Source organism: Emydura macquarii, unplaced genomic scaffold (assembly GCF_026122565.2).
Source record: "Emydura macquarii macquarii isolate MOO-44397 ecotype Brisbane River unplaced genomic scaffold, CSIRO-AGI_Emac_v2 contig_1644, whole genome shotgun sequence".
NCBI lineage: Eukaryota > Metazoa > Chordata > Testudines > Chelidae > Emydura > Emydura macquarii.
In genome coordinates, this window is record NW_027131781.1 from 22513005 (window position 1) to 22532506 (window position 19502).

Here is a 19502-nt window from a genome sequence, read left to right on the forward strand (position 1 = left end):
TGATATGGTTTTTTCTTATCAGAAAGTTAAAGAAGTATGGGTTGGATGAATGGACTATAAGATGGATAGAAAGCTGGCTAGATCATCGGGTTCAACAGGTAGTGATCAACGGCTCAATGTCTAGTTGGCAGCCAGTAACAAGCGGAGTGCCCCAGGCATCGGTGCTGGGGCCGGTTTTGTTCAACATCTTCATGAATGATCTGGAGGATGAGATGGATTGCACTTTCAGCAAGTTTGCAGATGACACTAAGCTGGGGGGAGTGGTAGATACCCTGGAGGGTAGGGATAGGATACAGAGTGACCTAGACAAATTGGAGGATTGGGTCAAAAAAAATCTGTTGAGAATCAACAAGGACAAGTGCAGAATCCTGCACTTAGGATGGAAGAATCCCATGTGTTGCTACAGACTGGGGACCACCTGGCTAGGAAGTAGTTCTGCAGAAAAGGACCTGGGGGTTACAGTGGACAAGAAGTAGGATATGAGTCAACAGTGTGCTCTCATTGCCAAGAAGGCTAACGGCATAGTGGGCTGCATTAGTAAGAGCATTGCCAGCAGATCAAGGGAAGTGTTTATTCCCCCCCTTTCGGCACTGGTGAGGCCACATTTGGAGTACTGCGCCCAGTTTTGGGGCCCCCATTACAGAAAGGATGTGGACAAATTGGAGAGAGTCCAGAGGAGGGCAACGAAAATGATTAGGGGCCTGGAGCACATTACTTATGAGGAGAGGCTGAGGGAACTAGGCTTGTTTAATCTGCAGAAGAGAAGAATGAGGGGGGAATTTAAGAGCGGCCTTTAACTACCTGAAAGGATGGCGGTAGGCTGTTCTCAGTGGTAGTAGATGACAGAACTAGGAGCAATGGTCAAAAATTGCAGTGGGGGAGGTCTAGGTTGGATATTAGGAAAAACCTTTTCACTAGGAGGGTGGTGAAGCACTGGAATGGGTTATCTAGGGAGGTGGTGGAATCTCCATCCTTAGAGGTTTTTAAGGTGTGGCTTGACAAAGCCCTGGTTGGGATGATTTAGTTGGGCTTGGTCCTACTTTCAGCAGGGGGTTGGACTAGATGATGTCCTGAGGTCCCTTCCAACCCTAATCTTCTATTATTATATGATTCTATGATTGCATCAGAGCTGTTCACCATCAATGCCAAGCAAACTCAGAAATAACAGTCAAAAGTTTAAAATAAGTATAACTATATCCAGACCACATTAACTAACCCAGTGGGTTCCAATTTTTTTAGTCTAAGGGCAAAGCTTTATTTAAAAAATGTTTCACAATGGTTCTGAAGGCTGTTCCTATCTACATTAGCAGAATTGTGAATGTGGTTAACAATGTTGACTAAGCACAACAACTGAAGTTGTTTTACAAATCCATGAAACTATGTTTGTTCAGTTAACAATAGATTTGAAATTAAATAAAGTATGTTCTGTTATTCAGGCCAGCCTATATTGCACACAAAGAAAACAAATGACAATTTTGGAAAACAAATAAGAAAATAAAATGTGTATTATTTACTTCTCTTACTGAACTATACTAACTCAAATTATAGTCGTTCTCATGAGAACTATGAGAAAATTTTACCCAATTTTATACCTGAGATAAATGCAGCAACAAAATATCTGGTGGCTTCACTGGCTCAGGCAGAATCTGAAATAAGGGTTTTTTTAATTCCAGCCTCTTATACACATCAGCATGCTGATTATAGCTTTTGTTAAGAATCTTTTGCAGTTCCACAAATAATATGTTTGATTTTCTCAGCATCTTGTTCTAAAGTTTTATTTGTAGGATCAATCTTGAGAGCAGCTTCATAATCCTGGAGACCTAATATTAATACAGCAAGCAGATTATTAATGCTACAGACAACAATATTTATGCTTTTTAATAGCTAGTTAGAAGTAACTGTCCCCAAGCTATATGAATGTAAAAGTTGGGGGCTAGAGTTTCAGATAATATTGCTGAATGGGGTTTGGAGCTGAACAAAATATGGTCTTTAACTTTGGACTGTATGCAATTATTTAATACTTTCATAAGACTTAAAATGGTGTTTAATGGAAATATCACATAGCTATATTAAAAGCATAGACTATTATTAATACTTAAAACATTATTATAAATCACTAACAGAACCTTTCATAGATTTACATGGGGCTTTGTAAACTCAATTAGTCACATTCTTTGCCCTAAAGCACCTATAGCCTAAGGCCTCAAACTTGCAATTGGATCTGCAGAGACAGAGCCTTGAGTCTCTGTGGTACTCCACTGAAGTTATTAGTTATCCACACAGGCACTAAGATCCAACTACATGGATACGATTGCAGGGTTGGGGTCTAAATTAGAATAGACACACATACTGTTCAGATAAGCAAGGACACAGTGATTATTGATGAGAAGAGAAGGTAAGAAAATTTCTAGAAGAAGTGGGTTTTGAAGAGGAGAGAAACAATGTAGGAAGTCATGAAGCTGAGAATGCAAGAAAAACTAAAAATGGAGTAGTCTAAAAAGACATAATGAGTGCTAGGAGGAATAAAATAAATTATAAAACAGATGTAAGTGGGGAAAGAGTTTATTCAGTCTCAAAGTGGATATGAAGCAATAGGAGAAAAGCCAGCAAAGGGATTCAAAAGGAGAGGACATGGTTAGAGTAGAGGAAAAAGAATACGAGTTTAAATAGGGGCATTTTAAAAATTGGCCTCATATACCTTCTCTCGTTTTTAACTTTGCCTTATGAGATAAGACTGGTATATTATTAGAGAGCTCAATAAATGAACGCTATTACTACAGATACTCTAAGAAATACAGTAAAAATATTACCTGTCAACAATTTATATATTTTAGAATAAAAATGTTTTAAAAACACATATTGCTGATGGCTTCATGAGAACATATTTGCAGTTTATATTTTTACATCTTGGAAAAATTTGGGAGTTTAAGATTTTTCATTTCTTGAGGTACAGTAGAACCTCAGTTACAAACTCCAGAGTTATCAAACACACACCTCATTTGGAACCGGAAGTATGAGATCAGGCAGCAGCAGAGACAAAAACAAGAAAAACCCAAGCAAATACAGTACAGTACTGTGTTAAGCAAACTACTAAATAAAAAAAAAGGGAAAGCAGCATTTTTCTTCTGCATTGTAAAGCATCAAAGCTGTAATAAGTCAATGTTCAGTTGTAAACTTTTGAAAGAACCCTAACGTTTGGTTCAGTTATGAACATTTCAGGGTTACAAACAGCCCCCATTCCCGAGGTGTTTGGAACTCTGAGGTTCTACTGTATATAACTGTAATGATTTTTCATACTATACATATATGTATCTCAACAATAAAAACAGAAGTTCTTTAAACATTATAACCCCAAAACTGAACAGATTTAAGCGTATTAGTAGCCCCATTGATCCTAACGGGATTACTTGTGTAATTTTAAACACCTGCATAATAAGTGTTTGCAGACTCAGAGCCTAAGTTCTTACCTTCAGCATACAATTCCAACTGACAAAATGCTGTCCCACGTCTCACATAAGCTTTCACTCTAGCATCAGCATTGTCTGGAACAGGTGGTGTCAGTAATTCTAGTGCCTTTACAAATAAAAAATACCCAAGGTATTTAGGGACATATTTTCTGTGGCCTACCATCCCATTTACAGATACAACTGGACCCACAAAAATTTGCATTCACATTTAATTACCTGGGTTGTGGTGCAACCTCTAAGATTTGCATTCATAATTTGTTTTCAGGGGCAAAAATGCAAGTGCAGTTTTACAAGTGCAAGTTGTCCCCAGTAGGAGTCCGGATCTTAGGTTGGTTCATAATGCGTTAATGATTATTTGTAAAACAACAAATATATTCCATCATCATAGTCCAATATCACTAATTGTGCTACATACAAAATATTAACCTGAATTTATGTTGCATTACTACAAACACTAGGAAAATCAAGTTTAGAGTCTCATGAAGTTCTTAATTCAAAACAATGATTTTGGGGCCCATTTTTTTCCAAAATATACATACATTTCCTGTAATGAGTTTTTTTAAAACCATACGAAGTAAAAAATATAGTACCAATTTTGTTGAAGCACTATTATATAACAGAATGTAGAATTTTTCTGTCTTTCCACAAACAGTGGTTGATCAAATATTGAGAAGTCCCAGCAATCCTTTAAGATAATTTTTTGGGTTATGTTTGGGTTTGGATTTTTTAATTCTTCATACTAAATGCAGAACAACATGACAGATTATGAAATTTATGTGGGTATATTCTGTAAACCTTTGTCAAAGTTTTTTTTTTTTTTTTTTTGAAGAGTAAATGTATCTGTATATGATCTTTTCTTGAAGGGCACTATTCTTTTATTAAAAATAGAGTTACTGTAACTATCAAGTCCCAACTTGTGCAATTATACTGCATAACATAAACTTTTGAAATCATCATTAGCTAGCCATTCCTCTTTTAATCCAACCATTTAATAGTCATTTTTATCTATCATCAGGGCTGAATGATCCAAAACGTTGACACATCATTGTCCGTGTATCTAATTTAAGGTGTTTTATATAGTGTCCATAACTATTTACATTCTTGTTTGACAGAAAAATTAACTATATGTTGATTTAATCCATATTATAAGGAGATGATTAACTACAGAAATCCACTATATAGGTAATATATTTATACCTTAGATGAATCTTCAATGGTCTTGTGCAAGTTTCTCAATTTAAGGTGACAAGCAGCACGATTCAGATATAGTACTGGAATCTTATTATTTAAAAGAATTGCCAGGTTATAGGCATTTACAGCTGCAAGATAGTTTCCTGTTGAAAACATTTTGCTGAAAACATAATAAAAAGTACATTTTAAAATAACAGAGAATGCTGCCTATTGTAAACAATTTGTACTAGACTAACAATTTCAAACAAGTTGAAAAAAATTCCATTAAAAACATCAATTATAACATTTTAGAGGACATAATAAACAATGTAGATGCAGTCTACTCAAACTTCATGCTGGCAACCACACTAGCAAAAGTTTAAGACAAAGTAAGGTAACACAGCATTGAAAAACAGGAAAAGAAGGGCATATTTCCATAGATACGGTGCAGAAGATTAATAGACTTATATGCCAGACTTTTCTCAGATAATGATCACCAAGTCTAAACTCCTGAATAAACAGAGGCCATAGACTCCCACCCAGTAATTCCTACATCAAGCTGATAACTTTCATCTGAGCTTTATTGCATTTTTTACACAGATATTCAGTCTTGATTTAAAGACTTCAAGTGATGGAGAAACCACCATCTCACTAGTTAAAAATTTGCAATTTATGTTGTGTGAATTTGTCAGCTTCAGCTTCCAACCATTGGATTTTATTTTGCCTTTTTTTGAACGATTAAAGAACCATTTGCTATTAGGAATCTCTTTCCCATGTAGGTACTTATAGATTGTGATCAAAGTCCCCTTTTAACCCTTTCTTGAATAAACTAAATAGATTGAGCATCTCATATTATAATAATAATGTTAATATACCATCTGGTTGTTATATAGCACTTTTTATCCATAGATCGCAGTGTCACAAAGGAGGTCAGCATCATTATTCCAATTTTACAGATGGACACAGGGAGGGAAGTAACTTGCCTAAGCACACCAGTGACCTAGCAGGCCAGTGGAATAGCAGTCTTTGGAGTCCAATCCAGTGCACTACCCCATAGGCCACATTCTCACTAAAAGGCATTTTTTCTTGAACTCAGAGGTGTGGTGTATACATTATTTGTAAATCATCCAGTGAAAACAATGATGGAAAATAAAATTCTACATAGAAGGGTAACATACAAAGTAAACATTTTCTCTACTAAAAAACAGAATCAGCATTTAATTTCCTAAAAATAATGCACTGGGTAATTATGTTTCTCATATATGATTGTAAACATATCTTGGAATGAGTGTAACTCACTTTCCTTTGTCCTTCAGCCAGTCTGGGTTCTTCTCGTCCTCATTTAAATCTTTCAGCTCAGAAAAATTAACATTCATTGCTCTACGAACCTCTGCTTGCTTATGCAGCCACTGTGGTAAGATGTATGTGCAAGATGTTAGCATTTTGGTTCTATAAGATTTACTTTCTGAGATTTAGGTTTTCATTTTGCTTTCATCCTTTCACTTATTTATCCAGGAAATATTTCTTTATCCCATTTTTGGTAGAAACACATTGTTGCTGACTCAAGATCAGAAAAGCTCTATGTTTTCCCATATATTTTGTTTCTAAATTACCAGTAATGGTGTGGTACTGCCTGGCTACTAAACTGTTTTTTTGCAATTACAAAGAAGAATGTGTCCATGTACATCCAACGGAGTTTCAATGTACACCCAACGGTGTTCTAAAAAACAGATTATGAATGTAGATCAAAAATATCATCATCTAGTTGGATCTTAACTCCACAAGAGGACAGAACTTTATAAAATGCATTTCATCCTTGTATGTGAAGTGAAATTTGGGCTGAGAGCGGAGGTTCCTGCCATCGGCTGCATGGGGCTGAGAGTGGGTGCACCATCATATTACACAGTACAACCAAAGTTCCAATTTGCAGTTCACCATGATGGAAAAAATGACCAGTGATACAGACTAGTTTACTTTTCAAACTAATTTAGCAAACTGTACATATTCATCAGGAAATCCATAAGAAATACAAACTTGGAATTTATATGATTGGTCTCAAAGAAATATATAAAAGATGACAGAAGGATCAAAGGAACACTCATTACTCTACAACCACACAAAATGGACAATAAGGGATACAGCTACCTTAAGTTAGAAGTGGATGACTACCACTCCACATAAGTATAGCTGAGAATATATTTATATCAGTTAAATTAAAAGTGACCATTTCATTTGTTCCCAATATCTCTAGTTTAAACTAATTTCAATACAGGAAAATAAATGAGAAATATATAGGACTTCATGAAATGACAGAAAGAGAGGTAAGGAAAGATGTATCAGTCTCACGTCAGGAATAAGACTTCCACATTGTAACTTCTATTTCCAACAATACTACTACCAAAATGTGAGTTTCCCTGCTTGGTTTAGCAAAGCAATGGATTGGAAAATTCAATTCCATAGACTGTTGTTGGCCACATGAATGAATAGCACAACAAACACTTCTGAGTGCAATGAGAGCACCCTTGCAAAATGGAAAACTATCCTTACCTCTTCCTCTTCTGCTACTCGGGATTCTCTGAGAGCCGTAGGAAACACCCGAGATGTGAAACTAATTTTAATAGTACCAGAAGATCGAGGAGCAGGGAAAGATTCTTCTTTTAATTTCTCTGAAAATATATTTCCAGAACTACCAGCTGCAAAAGATACAATTAGAACAGAAAAAAGCAAATTTATTTTTCATTTTCTCTTTTCCCCTCATATTTTGAAGTAGACATAATTTAGTTTTATAAAGTAGAAGTACACCTCAAGATTTTTTGTTTTGTTTTTTAAAGGAACAGCTCTAAAAACTTTTCATCTTGCTGTTTTATACAAGCTGGTTATATCGTCATACACAAGTAAACTCACAGTTTGTGGGATGTATAAAACCTTTGTAAAATTTGAGTTTCATATGAATGAGTTTTGGTTTTCATATGAATTTCAAATACAGGGACAGATTTAGGAGTTGAAAAATTGGGGTTTATGCTGAAGGGTATGTGCAGAAATCACCCAATCATTTTGCAGTATATTTTACACTGAATATCATTTAATGTTGTGGGGCACTTCAGCTTGTACTAGACACTTTGTAGCTATGTTCATCAGATAGAAGGTTGTTTTAATCCAATACTTGTATTGATTAGGAGTGCATAGAAATTATTAATCAATTAGCATCAAAAAGCAGTATTTAATGGAATGATACTATTTGTAATGAAGAATAATGCTACTTCCTGCTATTCTCACCAAAAAGACAACATTATGCTGAGGGGCTAGGAATTTAAAGAAGGGGGGGAGCTAAGTACCAAAGTCTGCCCTTATGTGTGCCTCAACACATTGACAGCAAGTAAACAAGAGACTAAACCAACTGAAATAAAAAAGCAAAGCAACTAGTTCAGTAGGGTACCTAGATAAAAAGGTAAATGACAAACCAGAAATGCCTAGAAACATTTAAGAATTGAATTTTAATACAACAAAAATAGTATCTAGGTTATAAATAAGGATAAAACTTTATTCCACGAATACCACCTGTTGTAGGTGTACTTCTAGTCTTGGAAGTTCCTGCATTTAGAATCTTAGTTTTATTTATTTCTTGCTTTTTCTTCTCCTCTATTCGTTTCTTTTCTTGATATAATTCCTCTTCTCTTTGTATCCTTCTTTGTTTCTCCTCATTTCTCTGATTTTCTTTCCATATCTCCAGCTCCTCAGTGACCTTCTTTCGCTCTTCTTCTTTCAGATTTTCAATTCTTTTTCTCTCCATTTCTTCTAGCTGTTTAAATTACAGAACTATCAGAACATGTAATGTTTGTAGAAAATGAGCAGGACAGAAACGAGAATGCATAAATAGCTCCCAATTCTATACCCCAACCACAGCATCATTATGAATGTGACATTATATACAAAGCTGAGGGATCCTAGAAAAATGGTTGGAAAAATGGGAAACTGATTGGCTTCTATGTATTAATATTTAGAATAAGTCACAGAGCCCGAAAAATATATGCCTCAAGCTATTTTAATATCACTACTGAAAAATTTAGGAAAGTGATGCTCATTGAGTTCTTATTCTGAGGAACGTACATTTTTCTTAGCACTCTGGGCTGCTTTATAGCACTTGGTTGGAGACTCACACAGAATATGTAGAGGCTTAGCATGTAACACTTTTCCCCTTGATTCAGTAATGGACCACTCCTCCAGCGTGATACTTAGGAATACTTTGCTACTGGAACTGCTATATCCTTCAGTGGTTCTCAAACTGGGGGTAAGGACCCCTCAAGGGGTCATGAGGTTATTATGGGGAGGTTGCGAGCTGTCAGCCACAGCACATGCCATAGCTGACAGCCAGCAGCGGCTGCTGGCTGGGTGCTTTGAAGGCAGCGCTGCCCTCAGCAGCAGCGCAGAAGGGTGGCATGACATGGGGGTTTGCGTCACAGCCTGAAATATTTTCAAAAGGGGTCCCAGAAAAAAAAAAGTTTGAGAAACCCTGTTATGGAATCTGACTACTTCTGGTTATGAAAGATTCTATGGCACTATTCAAGACAGTAAGAAGGGTTCTACCCCAATATCCTTGACATATTCCAGCTCAGTATCTCAGGGAAATTTAGAGCAGTAAAATATATATTTTAATTTGGATACATTATTCTTAATTTCCCATTTCTCCTAAAACTTAGCTGCTCATGTAGAATGGCTACCACATTTCTACTCAAGGAATAGCTCCATTTGCCTGACACTGAAAGTGATTTCTGCATATGCAATCTCAAAAGCGCTAAGATTCTGACTGGTATATTTTTTAAAAGCTATAAAGTAACCATTGGAACAATTTACCAAAGATCACAATGGCTCCATCACTGACGATATTTAAATCAAGATTGGATGCTTTTCTGAAAGATGTGCTCTTGGAATTATTTTGGGGAAGCTCTATGACACAAGATATACAGGATATCATACTAGATCAGTGGCTCTCAATCTTACCAGACTACTGTATCTCTTTCAGCAGTCTGATTTATCTTGTGTACCCTCAAGTTTCACCTCTCTTAAAAACTACTTACAAAATCAAACATAAAAATACAAGAGTGTCACTGTATACTATTACTGAAAAATTGCTTACTTTTTTCCATATAATTATAAAATAAATCAATTGGAATATAAATATTGTACTTACATTTCAGAGCATAGTATAGAGCAGCATAAACAAGTCATTGTTTGTGTGAAATTTTTGTTTGTACTGACCTCCCTAGTGCTTTTTATATAGCCTGTTGTAAAAGTAGGCAAGTATCTAGATGAGCTCATCACCCCCTGGAAGACCTCAGCGTACCCCCAAGTGTATGTGTACCTCTGGTTGAGAACCACTGGACTAGATAATCAGAATGGTCCGTTGTGGCCTTGGAATTTCTGAATATATATATTCACAAAAAAGTAAAATCAGGCTTAACATGTTTATAAGGAATTACTCTGAAGAGTACATAGTTCTCTTGCATTTTATGAGTATCTTAAAAACACAAAAAGTTACATAAATGATCATTTCATGTGGTATGTAGAAGAGCAAGTTGGTGTAAATAAAGACATATAAAGGTTACCATATTTGTGAGTGGAAGCATTGTAGAACAGAGGTGGGTGACTACGGATTAGCACAAGTGCAAAAGCTGTATACCACAAATTTGATATTCCAGGATGAAGGTGAATAAAATATTTCTAAGAGTTTACATTGCTTAATCCATATATAGAGCTCAACTTATTTTATTTTATTTTATCTTATCCAAATTATTACAATCTTAATCTCCCTGTAGATACTAACACTTGCCTGATCTCACAAGAAATCAGTTTATAATTAATATGCTGACAGTAAATTTTTTCATACATTCATTGTTTTCCTCCATGTGATTTCCAGACCTGGCAATGGAAAAGCCCAAAGTACAAATAAAGGAGGAATTAACAGTCAAGCAAATTCTTCCACCACTTTAATAAAGATTACTACTTTAGAATAGCTATTTTTACATAGCATATTTAACCCCAAACCTGTCAAATTGGTTGGCAATTATTTAAGATTATATTTATTTTATTTAATTCTTGTAGAGTCACATATAAATTTACCTTCATTGTGGCCTCCAGAGCATATTTTTTATGTTCTTGTTTTGTAACAGCTTTTGATTTTTCCTCTTCATTTGCCTTCTCTTGGGCTTTTATGACAGCATTCTCTCTTATTCTCTGCATTTTCTCTTTGTCAGCTGAAAGAAAACCATTTGAGTAATTTTAGACTGAAATTCATATGTTATTCATTGTGTACAGGGAAACAGGATTTCTCTCAGTATTGTATCTTAGACAGAGTGGCAAAAATGTAGCCCACCCAGTTCTACAATGCAACCCTCTGTTAATCACATCTTTAAAAGAACAATATAAACTTCACTTAAACACAAAAGCTATGTTTCATAAGAACAAGGTTCTATCATAGAATCATAGAATATTAGAGTTGGAAGAGACCTCAGGAGGTCATCTAGTCCAACCCCCTGCTCAAAGCAGGACTAACCTCAGCTATATCATCCCAGCCAGGGCTTTGTCAAGCCTCAGCTTAAAAACCTCTAAAGATGGAGATTCCACCACCTCCCTAGGTAACCCATTCCAGTGCTTCACCACCCTCCTAGTGAAAAACTTTCCTAATGTCCAGCCTAGACCTCCCCAACTGCAACTTGAGACCGTTGCTCCTTGTTCTGTCATCTGCCACCACCGAGAACAGCCTAGCCCCATCCTCCCTGGAACTTTCAGGTAGTTAAAGGCTGCTATCAAATCCCTCCTCATTCTTCTCTTTTGCAGACTAAACCAGCCCAGTTCCCTTAGCCTCTCCTCATAAGTCCTGTGCTCCAGCCCCCTAATCATTTTTGTTGCCCTCCGCTGTACTCTCTCCAACTTGTCTACATCCTTTTTGTAGTGGGGGGCCCAAAACTGGACATAATACTCTAAATGCGGCCTCACCAATGCCGAATAGAGAGGAATAATTACTTCCCGCGTCCTGCTGGCAATGCCCCTCCTAATGCAGCCCAATATGCTATTAGCCTTCTTGACAACCAGGGCACACTGCTGACTCATATCCAGCTTTTTATCCACAGTTACCCCCAGGTCCTTTTCTGCAGAACTGCTGCCTAGCTCATCGGTCCCCAGGCTATAGCTGTGCATGGGATTCTTCCTTCCTAAGTGGAGGACTCTGCACTTTTCTTTGTTGAACCTCATTAGCTAAGACCTATAATACATAGAAATGTTTCTTTTTTCTTTTTAATTCTCACAAAGAACAATTTGGATTGGATTGAAATATTCCTCTACAAAGAATGCTATCCAAATATTGCCCAGTACAAGACACAGAAAGTGACTATAACAGAAGTTAAGCTAATTTATTTTCATTGTCAAAAATAATTTTAATGCAAAAAGGAAACAATCAGCAAGAACAGAAAATAGTGACATGAGATAGATAGATAGATAGATAGATAGATAAAAATAATCTAAGGTTCCTGATTTTTCAGGGAGACAAAAAACTCTCAAGAAAACCTGGTAGTTTTACACACTTACACACACATACCTCCCCCAAACCATTCATAAACATCATCCCCAAACACTGGAAAATATGGACATGCACAGCTGAAGTCACCCAAACAAACTTTACTTTGTCCCAAGCTGCTGCCAACATTCCACGTTCCACACAACATATGTTGGAAGCTAATGACAACAATGATATTGTCACTATTCTCCATCTATTGGGATGAGATTTGCAAGAAAACCTGTGTGGGAAATATTTGAGTGAGAAAGCCGTGGTACAGGGGCAGTCGCAGTCCTATTCTCTCGGCTGCAGAAACCTGATTCCAGCAACATGAAGAATCATTATGGCTGGGGACTTCCTTAGCTTCAGTGGGTGACCAGGACATCTTCAATGCCTTGTCATGCTCTCTGTGCCCCATGGCACTTTGCTGAACTGCCTTCATGGCCATTGAATCATAAATTGATTTCTTCCGCCCAGTCCACTGGAACAGTCTTCACATGCTAGAGAAAGGCAATTTCCCTAACTCACCCAGGGTAAAAGACCCATTGGCTATCCTCACCTGATTTAGCCAGCTCAAAGTGGTTTACTGGGGTGCAGCCGCTGTTGCATACAAACAGCTACTTGGAGCCACAGATGAGAGCTGGGTGTAGGCGGAGATCAAAGCTGATTAACTATTCCCTAAGGAGCACAACATGTTCCTCCAACAGAGATACTTCCCCACCCTCATGCCCTCCATATATCCTTACACAACATATACTTCCATTCTTACTACATAAGAGGTAACCTTACGAAAATGAGTTCTGAAAGCTCAGAATTACTTTCCTTAAGTCTGCAGTTATCTCAGACAACTAATATGATCCCGTGCCTTTGCAAAGCCCCACACGCTTGCCACATAATCATTACAGTGGAATCTTCTGATCTTAGGAGATTTGTATGTGTACATATGGATTATTTATGGCAATTATAAATACAACAGACCAGAAATATCCAACACTTTTATATTTGCAGGTACATGTTTGTTTGGAGATCAGTGCAGAAAGTTAGCTTTTCTTTATCCCAAAAGCAAACAAGCCTGTATAATTCTGTGGAGTTCAAATGACTCTACATAAGCCTAAAGTCATTAGAATTTTTGATGAAAATAAAAGGTGCACTTTCATTGAAATGGCTGTGAGGAATCACTCTCTAGCATTAAGAATAAAGCAATCCAATCAAATGTGTTCTTACATTTGGAAGTAAAAATACAAATTAATCTGTGTGTTAGCTACAGCTCACATTGCCTAAGTTTCTAGATCGTCCCAAGGCTTTGTTAGTGGGGCAGAGTTAAGATTCTTTGAACATTGATTTTCTAGGTTAATATTTGTTGGGGTGTGTGTTTCTGTTACTTTGTTCAACTGCGGATTGAAGCTTGAGGGGGAAGGAATGCATGAGCTTTGTTATAAAGAAAAATCTATAATGTACTGCTTCATGTACCAATTAAATCTTGTGGGGCAAGGATTTTTTAAGTTTGTCTGTTTTTTAAATAATCAATCTATGTTCCACAGTAGACAACTTACCATTTTCCATAACCAGGGATTCCCACATAGCCACTTCTTTTTTATATAAAGTGAAGAAAATGGTTTCATTTCTGATCTTTGCTGTACTACTAGTATCATCAACAGGAGCATACAGAATGGCTTCAAATAAAAATGGAGGAACATTTACCTATAAAATATAAATAGCAAATATACATGTGTATTCTTTTAAAAGTATTTTATTAAATAAAATGTTTAATAAGATAGTAGCTAAATAATTAAATCCCTAATGTATATTTAAATATTTAGCAAATGTTTTCTTATAACAAACAAAGAAAATCATAACAGCTAGTAAAAATGAGACTCCATTAACTAGACTGTAATTTGCTGTAGAACAGATCATTTACAGTAGCTAAGTCTATCTCATTAAAATATCAAAAATTAACATTTATAAATGAGTTCAATTTTAGTACACAGTGTGACATGCCAAACAACATTGAAAGAATTAGAACTGCAGTGATGATACAAATTATTATTTGCCTGCAAATACTTATGGCATTAACCAATACCAAAAACTAGTAATGAAATATATCATTTTACAACACTGGTTGACTCACAGCTTTACAATTTCCATTACATATACTGTATTTACAAAAAGTGCAATCATGTGCAAAAACCAGTCAGCTAAATATGATGAGAAACATGGGACACTGCCAACTTCTTTTTAAGAAAAAGATTTAGTTTAATACAAACTAAAATTGTATGCACAATTTCTTAGTAATTATTGCACTGATTACAATGCTTTTTTTTTGTTATTGTCGTTATTGTTATAGTAAAGGAGACTTTTCAAAAGCATAAAAGGGAGATTGGTGCCCAGCTTCCATTGAAAGACTTCCAGTAGGAGTTAAGTGCCTAATACCTGGTGTTTGAAAATCTCTCCCTAAGGTGCCAGAGCCACAGCGTTGCAGATCTGCAGCGTGGGTAATTTGACCAATGGATTACAAATCATTGACTGATGGCATTTGGTTTAAAATCCAGAGGCTAGCCTATATCTGATTTTAAGGCAGTAATATAAAGAAAAATCTGGGGTTATCCTTTATCTCCAAAACAATTGCTACATGTAGTTTAGGTGCAACACAAAGGAGTGATGGCTAAAGAATGTTTCCGGTCTCCAGTCACCTGTTTTAGGTCAGTTTAACAAGATTATACCCTTTTCACAGGTATTGACTGACTCCAATTTCTGTTATATTACGAATCAGTGTTTTAGTTTCTTATTATTCCCCCATAAATTGTAATTTGTTATTAATTCATTTATATATATAAGGTGCCATATTTGTAGTGAAGCATAAATCAACTTAGCTTCCGAAGGTTAATTTCTGTATCTGCCAACTAGCATCCATGTTACACACGGAGGTGGCAGTAGCATGTCTGTGCTGAAGAACCACAAAACACTGTGTTGGCGAGACATCTTCCACCTTAAAGCAAGAAGGTCCGAAGACCTCTTCTTCCTGCCTTATGAATTCTATTCAACCTCTCCCCTCCAAATCCCTTCAACCCTCTTAAAGGGTTGCTTGGTTGCACAAGTTGAAGAGCGTCAGTGACAAAAGCCTGACTCCTGACGGTCCCAGCAGCGATCAGGAATCATGCTCGCGTTCACTTTGCTATAGCTCTCCCACGCAAAGCGGCGAAAGGGAGAGCGGCAGGGGAAAGATACCCAGAGCAGAGCGGGAGGAGGGATTCCTATCCGGAGGAGAGGCTGGGAGACCGAAGGGGCGCCGCTTCCTCGCCCAGCCCGCCCCACAGGGAGATCGGGGCGGTGGTGGCTAGGGACTCCCTTTAGCCCTCCAAGAGGAGGCGAGTGGGGAAGGCGTAAGGGGACAGTACAGGGCTGTCCTCAGGCTGGGAGCGGAGAGAAGGGCAGAGGCCGCCCCACCTTCAGATACTGCTCAGTGCAGAAGATGTTAGCCTGGGTGACCCGGACACCGCGCATCGGCAGGGAGAGGAAAACGACAGAGTCTGTCTGCCGCCAGCTGTAATCCTGCACCCAGATCGGCATGGCCGCCGCTGCTAAGGGCGCACTGCAGCGGTTGCTAGGAGAGATTCAGGCCTTCCGCTGCCTTCCGCCAGCACTTCCGGGTCACTCATTGAGCCCGCCCGCGCGTGAGTCCCCCCGCCATTACGTAATACGGGACCAGAACAGCAGGCTCGAGTCGCCTTCTGCCCAAGCAGGGCCCCATTGCATGCTGGGGCTTTGGGCTACATAGACCCCACCCGAGGGGGAACTTTGCATGCCGGGATATGTAGTCTGAAGGGTGAGGGGGCCGCTGCCGCCGCCTGAGTCTGACCCTGCGCGTTGGCAATGAGGCCTGCATGCAGGCAGCTAGCGAGACGGGGAGCGCTCGGAGCGGTCCGATGCCACACCAGCCAGTCCCGCCTCAGGGCAGCAAGGGAGGTGCTCTGGGGAAAGCCTGGTGGGGCACCACCTCCAATGGGCTAGGGAAGAAACTTCTGCCTCCCCTGCCTCGGGCCTCTTCCCCAGTCAGGCTGGTCCAATCGCTTGGGACCGCCCGTCCTGTCAGCCCGTCCGCACCCAGCAGGCCTCTTCTCTGCCCTCCGAGACACCCCCACCCCCAAGCCAGAGGACGGAGCTTCTCTCCGCTCCAGCGTTGTGAAAAGCTCAGGCCGCAGGCAGCCCTTCTTCCCCTCCAGCGTCCTGCAGTGACAGCGCCGGGCCGGGGCCCACAGTAGATCAAAACAGTTCAGACCAACAAGTGTCAACTGGAAACTGACGGGAGCCCCCTAAAGTGCCGTCCGGGCAGCTTTGAAGGGGGGGAGGGATGAGACAACCACAGGAACCACTGCTGTGCTGGGGCCCCCTTTGTGTTACTGCTGCTGGGTGAGAGTGGCCCGCAGGGCATTAATTCCCCAGCCTCTGCCGGTCCCATCTGACACAAAGCTACAGCTCAACTAGACCAATTCACCTCCCCCTTGAAATTTTCCAGCATGCTGGAAAGAGGTGGTGGCTGAGCACACACTGCTCTGGCTATTTTCAGCTAAGCAGACATAGGGAGTCCTGTCCAAGAAATAAAGAAACGTTAAACCTGCCCTGAGGTGCAAAGGAGCGGAAAATTACCTTTTTGTCTTCCTACCCTCCCACACAAAGCTCAGTGGCCCAGATTCTCTGTTCCTGTTACTCTGGCCTTGTCTACAGTGAGTAGCACTTATGCTAGCAAAACTTTTGTCACTTGGGTGTGAAAAAACACCCCTCTGAGTGACATAAATTTTGCTGGCATAAGCACTTGTATAGCCATGTTACGATGACAGGAGAGAGCTCTCCCAGTGACATAATAAAACCACCTAAACTAGCAGCAATAGCTATGTCAGCTGGAGAGTGTCTGCCGCCAAGATAGCGCTATCCACATAAGCTGGCAAAATTTATGTCGCTCAGAGGGGTATTTTTTCACATCCCTGAGCAACAAAAATTTTGCCAGCGTAAGTGCTAGTGTAGATAAGGGTTTGTGTTTTTTAGTTTAGATTTATTTTAGGGCTTGTCTACACATACAGCGCTGCAGCCTCACATCTGGTGAAGACGCTCTATGATAAAACCACCTCCATGAGTGGCAGTAACTATGTCAGCAGGAGAAGCTCTTCTGCCAACGTAGCACTGTCCGTACCAGCGCTTATTTCAGTGTAACTTATGTCACTTGGGTGAATGGTTTATTTACACCCCACAGAAACAGAAGTTATGCTGGTATCAGCTGTAGTGTAGACATAGCCTAAACTTGTGTAGTTTGTAGCTGTCTGCAATTGGAAAGCAACTGAGGAACAAACCAGGGTAAATAATTTTGGAATGCTGGTTTAAAATTGTGTATTTTCCAAGATTTTTAAAACATTTTTCTAATTATTTTAACTTGAGGCAAACTTCTGTCTGTTGCAATTGAGTGATATCTGTAGCTCTTCAAAACCAATCGAAGAGTATAATGAGAAACTGTTTCCACAATAAGGGCTTAAATTAAGCAAATCCTGCAAAGGGTTCAATGCAGGTAAATCGCTGTGCCTCTGAAGAGCCAGTTGCAAAACTGAGGCCTTAGATTCTTATCATGCAACTGATTTTGCCTGGGCAGAGTCCTGTTGACTGCATTTGAACTCTGAGGTGGTGCAGGGATCCACGCAAGTACAAGAAATTGCAAGAGCTAGGACTATAAAAATGTTTGGGCAGGGGCTCTCTCTCGTGTATATTATGTAAATAGTTGTGTTAAATAATAAAAATTTACCTTCCATGGGGCTCAAATTATTATGGGGGAAATAAATGCAATTTTAAGTACTATTTTTAGGCTTTTCTATAATGCTATAGCAAAGATTAACTGACAAAATCCTACTGAAAATATTGGTTCATTTACTTACCAAGACCTAAGATCAGGCACACAGTTCTGCTTTTCATCACTCACACTTAAAGCAGCAGAGAAAGGAATGCAGCTCTTCTTATCCAAAGTATGTTTCCATAATAGACTGGCAGTAGTTCTAGAAATTCTGGAAAAAACTATTAAAAGCTACTAATAGATTTAATAGTGATGACATCTGGAATTTCCAGATGTCATTTTAAAAAAAAGTAATTAGGCTGTACTTGTGAGTCCAGATATTGGCTTAAATAATTTGTCTATTTGGATTCTGTCTCTTTAATATACTCAGGAGATAATTTGTGGATTGCTGCTTGACCTACTCCATTAAACAAACAATAATAGATCTATCTGCCATAATATAGGGGAACAACCAAATATATCCTGCTTCTGGTCTACATCCCTTGAAAGTCAGGCCAAACACATTAGGGCGAATTTCACACAAAATAGATTTTCTACAATTCAAGTAGGTTTTAGCAAAAGAAAATGCGAGTTCTGTAGTACTTTAACAAATTTAATTTCAGCAGGCATAAGCTTTCATGGACTCCAACCTACTTCCTCTCATTCACCTGTGGCAACATCAGCAGTTGCTTACATGGAAAAGGTAGTGGACTGGAACTTGGGAGATCAGAGTTAAATTTCTGGCTCCATGAATGGATGTCCAAAAGTAGAAGGGAAAAATCTTCATTGAAAGTCAATAGGACTTACTCTCCAAAAGTCATTTTTGAAAAATGGGATTTAGGCACTTGAAAACTTTACCCACATAACCATCAACATGTCACTTGGGCATGATCCTGCAGCAATGAAATGGGAGTTTTGCCATTGACTTCAGTGGGAGCAGGACTGGACCTTGAATATATTTGTGTCTCATTTCCTCATCTTTAAAAAGGGAATGAAAATATTTCCCAACCACACAGGAGTGTAGTCAGGATAATCAATCAATCTGAGGTGTTGAGATACTACAGAGATGGGTGTAAGATAGATACATTCGCTGATAAGGAAGAGATGGAAAAAAGAACAGTTTTGTTTATTTTTAAATTAAGGTGGCTAGCTGGCAGAGTTCCTGTTTAAGGGATTATTTTAATGCTTCTGGGATTTTTGTTGTACAAGTTATGTGCTAGGGACTTGGATCCTTGTATAGGACTCTCGATTATTACATTTAAATAAATACAAATAAAACAACATACCTATCCAGAACCAAGTTGTGTTCACTCAAGTTTCATACTCCACTTTTTCCTTGAGCTTGGAGGGTTCATTCATGGAGGAAATGAGTCCTAAATCTATCCTACACCCTGGCTTCTGCTTAAATTGCCAAGATGTATTCTTTGGTTTAAAAAAATACAATACAATCAAAACAAAAGTACTGCAGACAAACTGCTCATTATTTATTCTTCACATAAAAAGAACA

The 19502-nt window shown here is 38.5% G+C and overlaps 1 protein-coding gene across 1 annotated transcript; it reads right to left on the reverse strand.

Moving 5' to 3' along the window:
• Window positions 1–803: 803 nt before the first annotated feature.
• Window positions 804–15775, reverse strand: DNAAF4 (dynein axonemal assembly factor 4). The gene is made up of 9 exons (XM_067556132.1): window positions 15631–15775; window positions 13740–13887; window positions 10755–10888; window positions 8196–8436; window positions 7185–7330; window positions 5937–6046; window positions 4665–4818; window positions 3468–3573; window positions 804–1820 (listed from the first exon to the last, which is right to left on the reverse strand). The coding sequence occupies exons 1-9, from the start codon at window positions 15751–15753 to the stop codon at window positions 1711–1713; spliced, it is 1272 nt and encodes a 423-aa protein (XP_067412233.1). The 5' UTR covers window positions 15754–15775; the 3' UTR covers window positions 804–1710.
• Between the last annotated feature and the right edge of the window lie 3727 nt (window positions 15776–19502).